The 18,042-nt window shown below is 53.5% G+C and overlaps 1 protein-coding gene and 1 long non-coding RNA gene across 2 annotated transcripts in view; one reads left to right on the top strand and one right to left on the bottom strand.

Annotated features, from left to right (window-relative positions):
• Positions 1–18,042, bottom strand: part of TNN (tenascin N) — a 59,792-nt gene that overhangs the window by 16,449 nt on the left and 25,301 nt on the right. Inside the window, exons 8-15 of the mRNA XM_002715032.6 lie at positions 13,062–13,328; positions 12,405–12,668; positions 8,536–8,799; positions 6,578–6,841; positions 5,080–5,343; positions 3,365–3,628; positions 1,207–1,337; positions 97–229 (exon numbers count right to left, since the gene is read on the bottom strand). Coding sequence (XP_002715078.3) covers positions 97–229; positions 1,207–1,337; positions 3,365–3,628; positions 5,080–5,343; positions 6,578–6,841; positions 8,536–8,799; positions 12,405–12,668; positions 13,062–13,328 — 1,851 coding nt within the window. The remainder of the gene's footprint in view (positions 1–96; positions 230–1,206; positions 1,338–3,364; positions 3,629–5,079; positions 5,344–6,577; positions 6,842–8,535; positions 8,800–12,404; positions 12,669–13,061; positions 13,329–18,042) is intronic.
• LOC149125267 (uncharacterized) lies at positions 1,347–2,887 on the top strand. Its single transcript, XR_016210332.1, has 2 exons — positions 1,347–1,859; positions 2,408–2,887. It is a non-coding gene; the product is annotated as an uncharacterized LOC149125267 (long non-coding RNA).

The following is an 18,042-nucleotide window of genomic DNA, read 5'->3' as shown; positions in this document are numbered from 1 at the left end:
TCTTGACCTACTTGCAGCGCCCTGAACACCCGGCCCTGCTTCTCCCACGTGTGCTGTCTGCCGCGCTGTCACTCAGAGAGCAGGAGTGCAGGGTACCTGTGGAGAGGGTGGCGGAGACAGTCTTGCTCCGGCGATCCCCCTTGAAGGCGACCAAGGAGACGGGGTAGGTGACGCCATGCTCAAGGTCTTGCAGCTCAAACCTCTGCTCGCCTCTTCGCAACTGCACCTCCTACCAGGAAAGGAAGGGCAGGTGGTGACTCAAGCCCTGGCTCCCTACATGTCAACAGCACTGCCCGGTGTTGACGGCACAAGCTCTCTGAGGGCTCAGTGGCAACCCAGGATTCTCGGGAGTCCCAGTCACTTCTCGGGAGTGCCGTGCCATGGAGATTTGGCATCACCGGGCGCATCAGCCGAGAACACTGCCACTTCAGGAGCACTGGCCAGGGTTCCTGGGACTTCCACTTTCACATGGGGCACAGACTTCAGCCGCCATGGGCAGCAGGAGGTTGGCAGGCTAAGGAGTTGTTAAAGGGGGGAGTGAAACTGGCCCCTGATGTCTGTGAGACACGGTGATAGCTGGTATTGCCGTAAACTTCTTTCTGAACCTGTGTCACTTCCCCTATAAACACAGGACTGACTTTCCTAGCTGGGTCACCAAAAGCATTAATTGAGATGCTGAATAATCAAAGTACCCCTCCCATTTTTCTCTCCTCCTTCTTTCTTCCTCGCCAGAGAAGAGAAAAATGATAATTTTCCTTTGGCACAAAGTTTTGAAAATGTTGCTGGCCTTCAGATTGCAAGGGGAGACAGACCCTTTGAAACAGGGTGAAGCTGATCATTCAGTATTTACTGAGTAGCTCACAGGCGCCACGCACTGATTTGAGCAATGGCATAAAGCAATAAACAAAACAGGCAAAAATTCCCTTCCCTTTTATCAGGGGAGACCAACAGTAAGCAAATTAACCTGCTGCAGATACACAGCCAGCAAATATGCATTGGTCAGCTGGGAACAGCCACTAAGGGTTGTCCTCGTGTGAGACCACAGGGTTCACAAATGACCATGTGTAGCACTGTCCCCTGCACACGGCAGGTGAGCACAGGAGCCCACTGAGCGAGCAGATGGCCGTGCAACCCATCAAGTTGACTGACCCCACTCCGAGGCTGCAAAGAGAAGGCCCAAGAGAAAAGACAAGGGAGTCGCAGTACCTTCACCGTGCCGTTAGGGAGCTGGTAGGTGAGTATGTAGCCATCGATCTGAGCCAAGGGAGGCGTCCAGGTCAGGACCCCGCCAGACTGGGTTACAGCAAACGGACGGAAGTTTTTCGGAGGGTCAATTTCTGTACATAAAACGTCAGGTCAACCAAGGCAAGGGCCTTTTTGATGACTGAAAAATGACTGCATTTTCTCCCTCCACTTCCCGTGTCTCTTCCTCCCTTCCAACAGGCAGCAGGCCCCGTTCTCCCTTGCCAAGCAGCCTTCCTGACCTTTCTGGTGCATGAACACTCGCTGAGGACAAGGACTAAGGAGCAGGGCTTTGATGGGTCCCCCACCTGCCCAGCAGCTTCCCGGGGTGGGGGGGGATAAGAGCGGTCTACAGCAGCACGTGGGTTCGCACAGGTGGCAGGGCTGCCCAGCTGACGTGGAAAGATGAGAGAGCACAGATCTGGAAGGCTGCGCGCATGGAGACCGGGATGACTCAGCAAACAGCTGCCTGGGAGGACATCTGAAATGCAGACGGGCCTCCCACAGCTCGCGCTGGGAAAGTACCCAAGACCCACCTGCAGCTCCAAGGAGCAGACAGGACCCTACACGGACTGAGATTTCTGACCAACGTGCAGAACAGGGGCTGATGATGGAGGGTAAGTTGATAGAGAATTATAAAGCTATGCCTCTTACATACCATAGGAACACAGAGTCATATTTCATACACATCTAAGAGTGTGGCGCTAGACGCACGTCCGGGAGAGGGACAGGAGAGGGGGCAGTACTTGTCTAAAGGACGTGAGCCGGGGGAGGGAGGCAGCAGAGAGCCTTCCAGAATCTCCATGGCTCCCTACCCAAAGAGCAGAGGGAACTTGTGGGTGTGTGAGAATGCATGATAGACCAGGACAGAGACGCCCAGCGGAAACACTCATCAACATCGTAACAGCTGGTCAGGCGGCTCATTTTTTTACCCAAATAAGACATGAATGGAAAATTCCACTTTGAAAAAGAAATCACCATAGACGGTGATTTTAATTTAGAAGTTCCCAAAGAGATGTCTCCAAGCGATTTTCTCCGCAGTAGCATTTCAGTTGAGAACTGAATTGCAGCATTTTAATAGAAATCAGACAGCTGTTGTTTTGAATTAGGGTGTTTTGACAAATTTTGAGTTTCTGTAATATCAGCTTGGTTTGATTTTCTGAAGCATAACATCTGGCATGGATTTGATTCTACCCATCACACGGAAAAATTGAATTTCCTGTTTGCAAAATCAAAGCAAGACTGCAACTACTTAAGTATCTAAAGCTCACTTTTGCCACCTCTTTGATTGCTTATGGATCCCCAGTTGTGGAGGGTGGGGGTTGGTTTGAGAATAATGTAGAAAGATGATAACTTCATTATTGTTGTCTTTACAATCAGAAAAAGAAAAAGAAGAAAGAGAGGAAAGAAAGTGCAAAGGAGAGAAGGAGCAACAGAGAAAGGAGTGGAGGGGAAGGCAGGAGGTCCCAGTCAGTGGCTGCCCCTGGAGAGCCACGCTAGGGACTAAGGCATCTGGAACGGGGAAACAGGGCAACGTCTCCACATACTTTTTTCCAGTTTGAAGATTTTTCCCGTAAGCATAGATGACTTTGGGGATTAAAAATCCTGGCTAATTTTCATTAATAAAAATCATGAAGAAATTGAAGGCACGTGTAACTCCATGGCCACACTTGCTGCATGGACCCAGGGGGGATGGGCAGGTCCCTCCTGCACTCCCAGGTGTGACCTGATTTCATGGCCTCGGCGTTGGAGGGAAGGCCCCCACGCACACAGAATCCACATGGCCCGGGCACCTGTAAGCATCAGCCGGGGATGGGAGGGAGGAATGGTTCCACCATCAGCCCCTTGCCAGACAAGAAAACCAAAGAGGCTCCTGCCTGTCTCTCTGGGCAGAGGGCCTGAGAGCTGGCTGAGGGCAGCCTCCTAGGCTCATCTGTCACACCACTACCCTACACTCTGAAGGTCACGGCAACACATCGCTGCTCCAAGGCCCAAGGGAACCATGCCGATGACCATCCTCGCAGGAAGCCAGCACCCTGCCTGCTCCCCTCCCCACCCAGTCATGCAGAAAGACTTCCCTAGTAAGTGTGGAGGTTCCCAGGTCCCAGCCCTGCCCTGTTACCTGTCAGGGCCTTGGTGTTGGCCTTCTTGCTGTCCCGGCTCCCCTTCTTAGCCCACACGTGGACCGTGTACTCCACGCCCGGCCTCAGGCCCGTGAGCACGGTGCTGCTCCGCTCCTTGCCCACTGGCACCTCCTTGCTCTCGCCGTCGGCAGAGGTGTAGCGCACCACGTACCTGTCGATGTTGGCCCGCACCGGGTCCCAGGACACGGTGGCCGTGTTCTCCGTCACCCAGTTGGTCACCAGGTTTTTGGGGCTGTCGATTTCTTTTTTAAAAGATTTAGACAAAACTGGGCTTCAGAACCAAGACAGGGCATCCGTACACCCAATCACCCTCCACTCCGGTTATGGTGAGGAACGGTATTAACCCACTTAAAACAGGAGTAAGAGGCCCGCCGGACAGTGGAGGACAAACCACTGGGCGTGCAAAGCAATCAGACCTTCTCCACGGTTATCAATAGAGAAGCCTCCCGTTTACACAAAAGTAATCAAAGTCTCCCCGAGCCACAAGCTAAGCCCCCAAGGCTGCTATCGCAACAGTCTCTCTCCTGACCCCCATGGTTCCTAGTTGTTTTGTTTCACAGAATTTGAGGGCTGAGAAGTTCTATCTGCCAATCGGCTTCACTTCTAACCAAGGGAATGGAGACCCAGAGAAACGCAGTCTCGTCCACGCTCCCGCGTCTTCCTGCACGGAAACCAAGCCTAGACGCCTTGCAGGCTGTGTTCCGAGTCTGGAGGCCTCCCCCTGCTCGAGGACTTCACAGCTTCTCATCTGCTCGATCTCTCCCGCATCGCCAGCTTCTCCACCATCTGGCCCAGACGGACGAGCTCTCGGCTCTCTCCTCCCTCCCCGTGTCCTTCTGTTTCTCTGCACCCAAATTAATTACCCATCCTGAGAAGCCTGCACACCTTAACTTCACCACACTCACATGCACCCATCCTGCACCTCGCCGTGAACTCTGCTGCTCCAGGTCGCCAGCAACCTCCGTGCTGTCTAGGGACCTCCCTAGATGTCTAGGGACACCTGCCATCCTCCCTTCACTCAGCTTCCCAGTGGCAGCTTCGAGAACTGATCCACTGTCTCCCCTAAACACTCTCCGCTCTTGGCTTCTATGACCACGCACTCCACTGACTTCCCTCCTAACTCGTGGGCCCCTCCTCCGCACCAGTCCTTTGTCAGCAACCTCCCATGTTGCGGTGTCCGATCCCGCCCCCCCTTCATTTCTCTCCAGGCAATCTCCCTATGACCACAGCCTGAACAGCAGATGGATGCTCTCGGATCAATTCTGAGCCGCTGACTTGCATCTAAACTGCCTCTCCCCGCAGTGCCTGGCCTATCCAGACACTCAGTTAATATTGGTGGAATCAATAAACAAATCGTTCGATTAACCAAGGAATCTCACACACATCTCAGACTTCAATATGTAAGTCTTCACAGTCCTTCCCGAGTGTATTGATCACTCTCTTAGCAGATGCTCATGAAACGTCTGCTGAAGACTGACACTTTGCTCAAGCAGTCTACAGAACCTAAAGTCACAGATCTCAGACGCAGCAACAAATAAACCCACATGAATTACTGGTTCATTAATATTAATGATTAATTATCTGCTCTTTTCCTCACCCCATGACCTGCCAATGTGGAGGAAGAAAGCAAAACGTGAACTGCCATAGGCTTAGCACAACAGATCTTACGTTTCCAAAGAACGCTGCCTGTTACCTGTGGGAGCCTTGGTGTTGGCCTTCTTGCTCCCCCGGGCCCCCTTCTGGGCCCACACGTCCACCGTGTACTCCACGCCCGGCCTCAGGCCCGTCAGGACAGTGCTGGTCTTGTCCTTCCCCACCGGAAACTCCCTGGTCTCGCCGTCGGCAGAGGTGTAGCGCACCATGTACCTATCGATGTCGGCCTGCACCGGGTCCCAGGAGACGGTGGCCGTGTTCTCCGTCACCTGGTCAGTCACCAGGTTTTTGGGGCTGTCGATGTCTGCAAGGGAAGAAGTTGATCATCACGCACTATTAAGAGACCCCCTATTTTGTCTGGGGTGAGAGCCTTTCACGCTTTGTGGGTCTTCCGTGTCACAGCTCCTGTTTTGCTTCTCAGCTGTCCTGTCCCCCTGCATCTTCTCCCCCCAGTGCACTTGGCTCCCTGAGTAGAGAGCACAATAGGCCAGAATCTGAACATCTGGGCTTTTACCAGCACGAAGAATTTAGCAAAACCAATCTCTATTTATTCAGAGGGGTACACGAAGCCCCTACTCTGACAAGGCGTGTTCTAGGCTGTGTGCAGGCTCCAGAGTTGCAGACACCGTCTCTGCCAACAAGGAGCGAACAATTTTGTGTCTAGCAGCATAAAGGCCTTCCATTCATGCTAGAAGATTCTAAAAGCCAGGGCCAAGTGGGAGCTCTTGGGGAAGAGGGCATTCTGTTCCCCTCTGTCTCCCAAGGCCTCGTGGATGACAGGCACATACTGACATATATACTACTAAATAAATCAGCAAAGTCTCGCTCTAATGTTCTTTAGCAGATCACGGTCTCAGTTGTTGTGCTGGCTAAATCCCCGTGAAATACGATCATATATTTCTTTCAGAATAATAAGGATACAACACAGTAGTTACCTCAGTCTCAAATCCTGGGCCCACGCACACTGTACAGACCAAAAATAAATTCCTCCCTTGTGCAAGCAACTGTTGTTTGGGTACTTCTGTCAATGTGTGTCCTACTACTACTCACCCAGCCCCTCGAAGAAACATGTCTGCCCCACTGTTACAATTATGAGTCATTTTTAATCAAATGAATCCTATATCTACAGGATAAGGCAGGAAAAAGTTGAGTTTTCAATATACAGTACAATTATTATATTTCAATATACAGTGCAATTTTCAATATGTAGTACAGAAACAACACTTGATTTTAATTTTCTGTACACACTCACAAACTCACTAGGAGACCCCAAAAAGCCCTACAGCCACAGATCTACACAACCAGAAGAGCAGTAAAGAATATGACACCCTCTCAAGGCCTGGACAGAGCCACTGGGATCTCCCTAAAGGACACAGCTGAAGGAAGGAGGAAAGGCGTGCGTATTCTAACATACAGGGATACCTCGCTGTTTCTCCATCAGTGACCCGTTTCTGCCGATGTGGAAGAAGGAAAATACACTTGGCCACTAGGAGACCTAGGATGACAGCCTCACATCCCCAAAGATGGACGCTCATTACCTGTCGGGGCCTGGGTGTTGGCCTTCTTGCTCTCCCGGGCCCCCTTCTGGGCCCACACGTCCACCGTGTACTCCACACCCGGCCTCAGGCCCGTCAGGACAGTGCTGGTCTTGTCCTTCCCCACCAGAAACTCCCTGGTCTCTCCGTCGGCAGAGGTGTAGCGCACCATGTACCTGTCGATGTCGGCCTGCACCGGGTCCCAGGAGACGGTGGCCGTGTTCTCCGTCACCTGGTCAGTCACCAGGTTTTTGGGGCTGTCGATGTCTGCAAGGGAAAGGAGTGATCCATATGCACTACTTTCAGGCACCAAAGGGAGGACCATCTTGCTTCGGCCGAGACATGTTCCCGTCCTTGGGGCTGTCCTGTCCCCTCTGCTGGTTCAGGTGCTCCGTGGACATGGACCTCGGCTCTCCTGCTGGCCTCTGCGTCCTCCAGGGGGCAGCACGGGGCAGGGAATGGGCTAAACCCAGAGTCAGAGCCCTGGGTTCTAGCCCAGCCCAGAGGGGCAGAGCAGAGGGACCAGAGCACCATGGGCTGCAGCCGCAAGACCAGGACTGGAATCCGCGCTCCGCCTCTGGGCAGCTGTGGCCTTGGACACCTCAGCTGCCTCTGTCCGGGCCTCAGTTTCCTTACCTACAAGATGTAGGCCTCAGACAAAACAGATCCTGAGTTTCTACAATATTCCACGAAGATTCCTGTATTCGTGTATCTAACTGCACGTAGCGGCAGCAGTGGGACTTGGAGAAATCCTATACTGCACTGTATCTGAGGTTTCTCGGCTGCAGACTACAGTTATCGATTCCTGCTCTATCGAGCTCAACAAATTCCTCTGAGGACCAAATAAATGAGGAAAATAACCCTCACCATTGCCGGGGGAATGTAAAACAGTGCAGCCACGTTGGAAACAGCCCAGAAGTTCTGCGAAAAGTCAAAGACAAAGTGACCACATGACCCGGTAATGCCTCTCCTAGGCGGACATCTGAGGGAAATGGAGACGTATGTGCAGACAGAAACCTGCACACAAGTGTTCGTCTCATCACTATCACAGTGGTCAAAAAGCGGGAACAAACGTCTATGAGCCGACAAACGGATGAACAAAATGCGGTCTATCCATGCAGTGGACTTGCGTGACAATGAAGTCAAGTACTAACCCATGTCGCAACAAGCATGAAGCCTGAAAACATGGCCGGTGAGCAAGCCAGTCAGAATGGTCAGGTACTTGATGGACCCATTGATGTGATAATTCCCTACTAGGAAAACCTGTCAGGACAGGAGGAGTGATTCCCTCAGCCTGGGAGAAGTGCGGACAAGGAAAACTGCTACTGGGTATCGGGCTCCCGACTGGGATGATGAAAATACTCAGAGTTAGATGGTGGTGATGGCTACCCAACCCTATAAATGTGCCAGGAACAACTGAATTGTATCCACTAAAAAGTGTAAATTTATACCATGTAAATCATATCTCAGTAAGGAGCAAAGAGATAGGAAAAAAGCTTTGACTCTGAACTGTTACTGAATGTAACTACCAGTTAGAGGGCCCCTGAAACAGAGCACACAGTACTCAAAAGAAGAATTACTAAGAAAGTAATAATCCCTCCTTATTCAAAAGCGATCATAGCAAAAGCCACTCCCTAAGTGTTTGGTTCACAGATTCTACATAACCAGTTCCTTTATGTTTCTCCCTTGGAAGAATATGAAGTGACTGATCACAAACAAAACACACAACGGGAAGAACAGAGGTGGCGTGGCCGAGCACCGCCAGCCTTCTAAGGCCACAGATGCGGCTGCAGGTGCGAAGCCTTTCTTCTAAGGTAATGTGTTGGAGTGAGACCAGGTGGCATCAGTCTGACAGAGGTCTGCAGTACTGATTGCTGCCAGTGGCAGCAAAGGAAAACAAAACTTGACACCCATAGCTTAGCGTGACAGGTCTCACATCCCCAAAGATCGACGCTCATTACCTGTGGGAGCCTGGGTGTTGGCCTTCCTGCTGTCCCGGGCCCCCTTCTGGGCCCACACATCCACCGTGTACTCCATGCCCGGCCTCAGGCCCGTCAGGACAGTGCTGGTCTTGTCCTTGTCCACCGGCACCTCCCTAGTCTCTCCGTCGGCAGAGGTGTAGCGCACCACGTACCTATCGATGTCAGCCTGCACCGGGTCCCAGGAGACGGTGGCCGTGTTCTCCGTCACCTGGTCAGTCACCAGGTTTTTGGGGCTGTCGATGTCTGCAAGGGAAAGGAGTGATCCATATGCACTACTTTCAGGCACCAAAGGGAGGACCATCTTGCTTCGGCCGAGACATGTTCCCGTCCTTGGGGCTGTCCTGTCCCCTCCGCTGGTTTCAGGTGCTCCGTGGACATGGACCTCGGCTCTGCAGCTGGCCTCTGCGTCCTCCAGGGGGCAGCACGGGGCAGGGAATGGGCTAAACCCAGAGTCAGAGCCCTGGGTTCTAGCCCAGCCCAGAGGGGCGGGGCAGAGCAGAGGGACCAGAGCACCATGGGCTGCAGCCGCAAGACCAGGACTGGAATCCGCGCTCCGCCTCTGGGCAGCTGTGGCCTTGGACACCTCAGCTGCCTCTGTCGGGCCTCAGTTTCCTCGTGTGTAACATCTGGGATTCAGGTTGGGTAAACCTGGAGGTTTCTCCAAGCATTAATATTCTATGCATGCATCTCATTTCTCACATTACTAACTTGTTTCATGACCGTGGGCAAATTGCTTTCCTTTATTTCTGCGTTTGTAAAATGAGGTTGCTAATACTTAATGTGCGTATCTCTCTGTAATCCAAGACAAAACCGCGTCATGCAGAAAAGGAGCTGAAACACTAGAGTCCTGCAGGTTTGCCACCCTGGAGCCCAGAGTATCGCTTTACATGTCCAAAGGTAAGCCTCACCTCTGCGCCTACCTCCAGCCTCAGCCCCACCAAAGGGTCGGGCGGCAGGGGGAGATGACAGCACAGCCTAGAGTTAATAAGACATCTCTACGACCTTCCAGGTCACTGAACAGATGCTGAGGGACCGTGAGTTAGTATTATTAATACTAATAATACTAATACTAATAATAGCACTAATAATACTAGTATTATTAATAAAAACCAGCTTGTTATTTTATCAGTGCAAGATATTATATTTATAACGCACACACAGAAGGCAGGTACTCAAAAATGTATTCACCAGGAAAATATTTGCATTTCTGTGTCCTACATAGTCTACCGCAAAGCCATTTCCCCAGAGGCGTTCGCTCAGACGCTGGCTCAGAGGACAAGACCACTGGCATCTGCGTTCTGAGGCAGAATTAGAGGCTGCAACACGTATAAGGCCTTCACATCCGGTCGAATGGACAAAGGGTGCACGCCTGCTCCCTGGGGACCAGAGTGGGCCCACCTGGGGCTGCGTTAGCAGCTGTCCTACAGGGCCACCTGCAGGGGCGAGGTGCTGGAGGGCAGTAGAGGGAGCTCAAGAGGCCAGGGGACAGGCACTGCCTCAGAGTGACCACGGTGAGAGGCGCTGGTGGACCAAGAACACAGAAGAGAGAGAAGAGCCCACTTGCGGCCCCGTCAGCCCCACAGGCCCCAGACAGCCTTGACTGACACAGGCGAGCAGGGTCGTCCGTGACGCCTGGCCTTCCTCCTCCTGCTGCTGACCCATATCCTGACCCCGTTCCTCTCCTCCTCCTGCTGAATCCCCCCCTCCTCTGAGCTCTCCTCCCTCCTGACCCCGCACCCTGCCTCAGTTTACACTTCCCAGCTGTGCCAAACACACGTGGGTTGGAAACTGTGCTTGGCAGGCTGGAAAGTGCTAGAAGGACAAGGAGGGACAGGCGGGAGAAGCCAAACAGCGCCCTCCCACAGCCGGCAGCTGGTCTGAGCCAAAGGGAGAAATGAAGGTGGCCCTTCCTGGAGAATGACCCTTCCCTTCCTAAAGAATGGGCAGGTCAGCAGCTACGGTACCGGGACACTACCTTATGTTAGCTAATACTGCACCACTAGTGCTGTGTAACGTTCACCCCAAGGGCAGAAACACGAGTGGCATTTAGCCCAGCAGTTAGGTTTGATTCCCAGCCCTCGTTCCTGGCTGCAGCTTCCGGATGATGCACACTTGTGATGCAGGAGACGTAGCTCAAATAGTTCTGTAGGTGACCTGGACTGTGTTCCTAGCTCCCGGCGACAGCCCTAGCCCAGCCCCAGCCACGCCCCAGCCCCACCCAGCCCCGCCCAGCCCAGCCCCAGCCCCAGCCCCAGCCCAGCCCCAGCCCCAGCCCCAGCCCAGCCCAGCCCCAGCCCAGCCCCAGCCCCAGCCCCAGCCCCAGCCCAGCCCCAGCCCAGCCCAGCCCAGCCCCAGCCCAGCCCCAGCCCAGCCCAGCCCCAGCCCAGCCCCAGCCCAGCCCCAGCCCAGCCCAGCCCCAGCCCAGCCCCAGCCCAGCCCAGCCCAGCCCCAGCCCAGCCCAGCCCCAGCCCCAGCCCCGCCCAGCCCAGCCCCAGCCCAGCCCCAGCCCAGCCCCAGCCACGCCCCAGCCCCAGCCCAGCCCCAGCCCCGCCCAGCCCCAGCCCCGCCCCAGCCCCGCCCAGCCCCACCCAGCCCAGCCCCAGCCCAGCCCAGCTCAGCCCCAGCCCAGCCCCAGCCCTGCCCAGCCACTGTTGGCATTTGAGAATTGAATCAGCAAATGAGAATGCTCTCACTCACTCTCTCCTCCCCCGCAAATAAAAAATGTTTTAAAAATTAAAATAAGAAATAAAATTGGAAATAACAAAAGACATGAACAAAACCAAGCTACACGGGAAGGGGTTTCAACAGGTAAGGAGGTTGTTTTTTTTTTTTTTTTTAAGATTTATGTGTTTATTTATTTATTTGAGAGGTAACAGTTACAGAGAGAGAGAAAGAGAATGGTTTCCATCCACTGGTTCACTCCCTAAATGGCTGCAACAGCTGGAGCTGAGCCTGTCAGAAGCCAGGAGCCAGGAGCTTCTTCCGGGTCTCCCACACAGGTGCAGGGGCCCAAGGACCTGGGCCATCTTCTGCTGCTTTCCCAGGCCACAGCAAAGAGCTGGATCGGAAGAGGAGCAGCCGGGACTCAAACCAGCATCCATATGGGATGCCGGCACCACCGGTGGAGGCTTAGCCCACTCTGCCACAGCGCCGGCCCCAGGTCAGCAGTTTTCTAAGAAGCAGTTTTGGGCTCACAGCCCACAGCTGACGGTCACTGTGCTTTCATCAAGTTTATTGTTGTCTGTGAAGGTGAAGCACCTTGTGTGTTAATAACACAGATGGGATACAGGCAGAGGAGGAGGGAGGGACCATAGAAACAACCAGCCATTTTTAAAAACCAGTTTAGGGGCCAGGGCTGTGATGTAGTAGGTTCAGCCTCGGCCAGTGGTGTCGGCATCCCATATGGTCACCGGTTTATGTTCCTGGCTGCTCCTCTTCCAATCCAGCTCTCTGCCATGGCCTGGGAAAGCACTGGAAGATGGCCCAAGACCCTGCGCCCCTGCACCCACGTGGGAGACCTGGAAGAAGCTCCTGGCTGCTCGCTTCGGATTGGCCCAGCCTTTGTGGCCCATCTAGAGAGTGAACCAGCAGATGGAAGACCATTCTCTCTGTGTCTGTAACTCTACCTCTCAAATAAATAGTTTTAAATTTTTTTAAAAAAATTAAAAAGCACAGAGGTTAGAGACCACAATGTGAGACACACATGCTAAGAGAAGTCATTCAAAAGAAACCTGAGGCACACAATACACGATGGAGGCACACCAACCTTCTCCTCCCCCAAATCTCTTTTTTTCCCAAGGTCCTAGAAGGAAAGTCAACGCAGACAGATGACAAGCAGACTGCGTTACCTGTCGGGGCCTGGGTGTTGGCCTTCCTGCTGTCCCGGGCCCCCTTCTGGGCCCACACGTCCACCGTGTACTCCACGCCCGGCCTCAGGCCTGTCAGGATGGCGCTGGTCTTCTCCTTGTCCACCGTCATCTCCCTAGTCTCTCCGTCGGCAGAGGTGTAGCGCACCACGTACCTGTCGATGTCGGCCTGCACCGGGTCCCAGGAGACGGTGGCCGTGTTCTCCGTCACCTGGTCAGTCACCAGGTTTTTGGGGCTGTCGATGTCTGGAAGGGAAGTGTTGGAGAAAGCCTAAGCTCTGGTGCCGTGGGAAACGTGGGCACCACTCTATCATCATGGCTGTCTTTCTCAGAGCCCTCAGCACGAGGCCAGGGAGGCCATTCTGGGCCTGTGGGTCACTGCAAAGGAGGAATCCTCATGAACTTGGCATTCTTTCTAGGCTTCCAGGTCTCTAAGACATGGGAAGAACAGTGTCTTCTTAGCCATCAACAGCGTAAACTGAACAGCTGCATGATGCAGGGGACCTGACTTTGATCAAGGGACCTAACAGTATTATCGTGAGCTTAAGTCTCTCAGCTCAGCCCACCCTTCCGACACCACGCACTCTCAAATCCATAAGCTCGAAGTTCAGTTTCAACAGCCCGTCTCCCCCTGGTTACCTGTCGGGGCCTTGGTGTCGGCCTTCTTGCTCTCTCGGGCCCCCTTCTCAGCCCACACGTGGACCGTGTACTCCACGCCGGGCCTCAGGCCCGTGAGCACGGTGCTGCTCCGCTCCTTGTCCACCGGCACCTCCCTGGTCTCTTGGTCGTCGGCAGAGGTGTAGCGCACCATGTACCTGTCGATGTCAGCCTGCACCGGGTCCCAGGAGACGGCGGCTGTGTTCTCCGTCACCCGGTCAGTCACCAGGTTTGCTGGGCTGTCGATTTCTTTAAGAGACAGACGAAAGAAGACTGTAGCCCTTACCACCCTCCAGTTCCTGAAAGGCCAGCACACACAAAGTGTTGTCCTCAATAAATTTCAGTCATTCTATGGCAGCAATTGAGAGAACTTCAGGGTGTAACTAAGCGAGTTGTCAGAAATTACAAGAATGATCTACGAGCATTTAATGCAAACTGATTTTCAGGCCTCGCCAAGATATACATCAGCTCCAGGTATAAACTTTCCCCTACAAGTTGCTTTGGGATAAAAGAGGGAAGAAAGGGTCCTCACACACAAATCTCTGTTACTCTGGATTTCCATAATATACCCTTTTTAACAAATATTTATTTTTATTTATTTTGAAAGAATTACAGAGAGAGGTGGGGGGGGCCTTCCATCTGCGGCTTCACTCCCCAGATGGCTGTCACTGCTACAGCTGAGCCGATCCAGAGCCAAGGGCCAGGAGTTTCTTTGGGCCTCTCACATGGGTGCAGGGGCCCAAGGACTTGAGCCATCCTCTGCCGCTTTCCCAGGCTCATTAGCAGGGAGCTGGATTGGAAGTAGAGCAACCGGGACTTGAACCGGCACCCATATGGGATGCCAGCGCTGCAGGCCTGGGTTTTAACGCGCTGCACCACAGCGCCAGCCCCCATAATATACTCTTTCATCTCCTAACTCCTTATACCTGGACGTAATTATATTTCAATAAAGCTCTGTATCTGTTCTTTTTTTTTCTTTTTCTTTTTTTTTTTTTTTTGACAGGCAGAGTGGATAGTGAGAGAGAGAGACAGAGAGAAAGGTCTTCCTTTTGCCGTTGGTTCACCCTCCAATGGCCACCACAGCTGGCGCGCTACAGCTGGCATACCGCACTGATCTGAAGCCAGGAGCCAGGTGCTTCTCCTGGTCTCCCATGGGGTGCAGGGCCCAAGTGCACCTCCACTGCACTCCCTGGCCACAGCAGAGAGCTGGCCTGGAAGAGGGGCAACTGGGACAGAATCCGGCGCCCTGACCAGGACTAGAACCCGGTGTGCCGACCTAGTGAGCCATGATGCCGGCCTGTATCTGTTCTAATATGTTCTTCCAAAAGAAAATATCCTAGATGAATATGATTCTTTCCCTAGCATCCACGATGCCTGTGACCAGGGAACCAGCAGACTCTTTAGCTCACGGTGTCTGAGGTCTGGGCTAACAAAAATAATCCTAAAAAAATAATTCAGCGTGAGGAATCTGTCTGGGTTTCTATGTGATTAAACCATGTTGGAATCTGGCCCACTGTCTCCTGGCTGTTCACTTGGCACGGCTGTGCGGTTTAAGTGTCTGCACCCTCATATCTAGGAAGAGGAAACTGCACGGTCAGGCAGATAGCAAACAGGACATTGTGCAGCAAACCGTTAGCTGAGCAGTGACTACTGAGGGCACACGAGGCATGAAAGTTACTTTCTTCTGTGCTGTGGTGCAGCGCCAGCATCTCATGATGGCACTGGTTCGAGTCCCAGCTGCTCCACTTTCAATCCAGCTCCCTCTTCATGTGCCCGGAAGTGAGCAGAGATGGCCCAAGTACTTCGGTCCCTTGCCATCCATCTGGGAGACCCGGATGGAGTTCCTGGCTCCTGGCTTTGGCCTGGCCCCAACCGTCACAGCTATTTGGGGAATGAACCAGCAGATGGAAGATCTCTCTCTCTGTGTCTCTCCCTCTCTCTCTGTCACTCTGCCTTTCAAATAAATAAAAATAATTCTTTAAAAAAAAAAAAACATAAAACCTCTTCAGGATGGACAACTACATCCCATTTCAGAGTACCTGGATTCAAGTCCTGGCTCTGCTCCGATACCGGCTTCCTGCTAACGTGCACCCTGGGACGTAGCAAGTGATGGCTCAAGTTCCTGGGGCCCTGCTACCCATGGAGGAAATCCGGACTGTGCTCCGGATTCCTGGCTTCAGGCTGGGCCAGCCCTGTTGGGGAGTGAACCACAGGCTGCCGGATCTCTCTCTTTCTCGGTGTGTGTGTGTGGGGGGGGGGTGTCTGTGTGTGTGTGTCTGTGTGTGTCTGTCTCTGTGTGTCTGTCTCTGTGTGTGTGTGTCTGTGTGTGGGTGTCTGTGTGTGTGTGTGTGGGTGTGTATGCCTGTGTGTATCTGTCTCTGTGTGTGTGTGGGTGTCTGTGTGTGCCCGTGTGTGTGTGGGTGTCTGTGTGTGTCTGTCTCTGTGTGTGTGTCTGTGTGTGGGTGTCTGTGTGTGCCTGTGGGGGGTGTCTGTGCCTGTGTGTGTGTGCCTGTGTGTGTGTGCGTGTGTGTATCTGTCTCTGTGTGTGTGTGGGTATCTGTGTGTGCCTGTGTGTGTGTGGGTGTGTGTGTGGGTGGGTGTCTGTGTGTGTCTGTCTCTGTGTGTGTGTCTGTGTGTGGGTGTCTGTGTGTGCCTGTGGGGGGTGTCTGTGCCTGTGTGTGTGTGCCTGTGTGTGTGTGCGTGTGTGTATCTGTCTCTGTGTGTGTGTGGGTATCTGTGTGTGCCTGTGTGTGTGTGGGTGTGTGTGTGGGTGGGTGTCTGTGTGTGTCTGTCTCTGTGTGTGTGTCTGTGTGTGGGTGTCTGTGTGTGCCTGTGGGGGGTGTCTGTGCCTGTGTGTGTGTGCCTGTGTGTGTGTGCGTGTGTGTATCTGTCTCTGTGTGTGTGTGGGTATCTGTGTGTGCCCGTGTGTGTGTGGGTGTGTGTGTGGGTGGGTGTCTGTGTGTGTCTGTCTCTGTGTGTGTGTCTGTGTGTGGGTGTCTGTGTGTGCCTGTGGGGGGGGTGTCTGTGCCTGTGTGTGTGTGCCTGTGTGTGTGTGCCTGTGTGTATCTGTCTGTGTGTGGGGGGGGGGTGGGTGTGCCTGTGTGTGGGTATCTGTGTGTGTCTGTCTCTGTGTGTCTCTGTGTGTGTGTGTGTGTGTGCGGGTGTCTGTGTGTGTCTGTGTGTGCCTGTGGGGTGTGTGCCTATGTGTGTCTGTCTCAGTGTGTGTGTGTGTGTGTGTGTGTGTGTGTGTTACTCAAATAAAAGGACAACACTTCCCTCGAAAGGCTGAACTTCCTGTGAGAGCAGCTTCCAGCCTGCACTCCATCGCGTGCTTAGCGTGGCAGGCCAGCGGGGGGCACGGAGCCTTAAGGAGCAGGGTTGGAACACACCCAGACACCTGACTGGAGGGACAGATGGCTCAGCTCCTGGGACTCTGCGCTTCCTGCAACGCTCCAGTCTCCTCCCGCACCGCTGGACCGCTGCACAGACGTGCGCACCATAAAAGCCACGGAGATGCCCTAGGCTGCCACCGTCTCACCCTGCAGGCTTTGCACGTGGCTGTGTTCAGGTGTGCCCTCGCAAACAGCCTGCCCGATCCGCATGGCTGTGTTCAGGTGTGCCCTCGCAAACAGCCTGCCCGATCCCTCTCCTACCCCATCGGGGGAAGGCACCCTTTTCTTCCAGGCTCCCACGCTCCAGCGACATTCGTTTGCTCAAGCACACAGCCCATTGCGCTGTGTCTTCTGTACTTGTCTTCCCCACCCAGAGGACAATGCACAGCACACAGGCGTGAACTGGTCCTTGATCTTTATGCCCCGGAGCCCAGCGCCGTGCGTGAGCCCACATCAGTGGCTCCCTGTGCACTGGGGTGCTCACTCACACAGCCCTGCCTGAAAGAGATGGGGGCAGCCCTCCTCCCTGCCAACTTCCTTTGCCTTAAAAATGTTGACCCACATGCTCTTTTCCCTCACAACACACAAAATCCCCGGAAACAGAAAGCCACGTGCAATGGAAGCCAGGAGGGGGCGATCTACTGCCCATTGGCCAAATCTAAATCACTGCTGATTTTTAATATTTTGTTTTTCTTTGTTTAAAAAGCAAAGAGATAGAGATCTTCCATCCACTGGTTCACTCCTTGAATGCCTACAACAGCTGGGACTGGGCCAGGCTGAGGTCAGGAGCCTGGAACTCACTACGGGCCTCTCGGGTCTGTAGCGGGGACTTAGCTACTTCCACCATCACTCGCTGCCTCCTAGGGTGTGCGGTAGCGGGAAGCGGAAGTCACAGCTGGAGCCAGGACTCGAATCCGGCCCCTCCAATGTGCGATGGGGGTGTCTCCAGTGCTGTCGTAACTGTCTACCCTCACTGCTCATTCGGATAAGTAAGTGTTACACGTTGCCTTCTGGCAGTTCATTGACATACTACTGCCCTGGGCTCTTTCTATGCTATAATGGAAGAACTGAGCAGTTGTAACAACGACCGGCCCGGAAGCTGGAAATATTTCCTATCTGTCCCTTTCCAGAATGTCTCCTGACTTTTTTCTAAAGATTTATTTATTTTTACTTGAAAATCAGAGTTGCACAAGAGGGGAGAAGAGGCAGAGAGAGAGAGAGAGAGAGAGAGGTCTTCCATCTGCTGGTTCACTCCCCAGTTGGCCACAACAGCCAGAGCTGTGCCGATCCAAAGCCAGGAGCCAGGAGCTTCTTCCGGGTCTCCCACATGGGTGCAGGGGCCCAAGGAGTTGGGCCATCTTCTACTGCTTTCCCAGGCCATAGCAGAGAGCTGGATTGGAAGTGGAGCAGCCAGGACTTGAACCAGCGCCCATAGGGGATGCCAGCACCGCAGGTGTCAGCTTTACCTGCTACGCCACAGTGCCGGCCCCATGACCCTGACTTTAAACAAGTTCAGATCTCACTGTCAGCTCTCTGTGGTCCACATGGATCTGTGTGTCACAAAACAGTTC

This window comes from Oryctolagus cuniculus, chromosome 7, assembly GCF_051225735.1.
Source record: "Oryctolagus cuniculus isolate XC-2025 breed Fujian yellow rabbit chromosome 7, ASM5122573v1, whole genome shotgun sequence".
Lineage (NCBI taxonomy): Eukaryota > Metazoa > Chordata > Mammalia > Lagomorpha > Leporidae > Oryctolagus > Oryctolagus cuniculus.
This window is presented reverse-complemented; position numbering and strand designations above follow the sequence as displayed.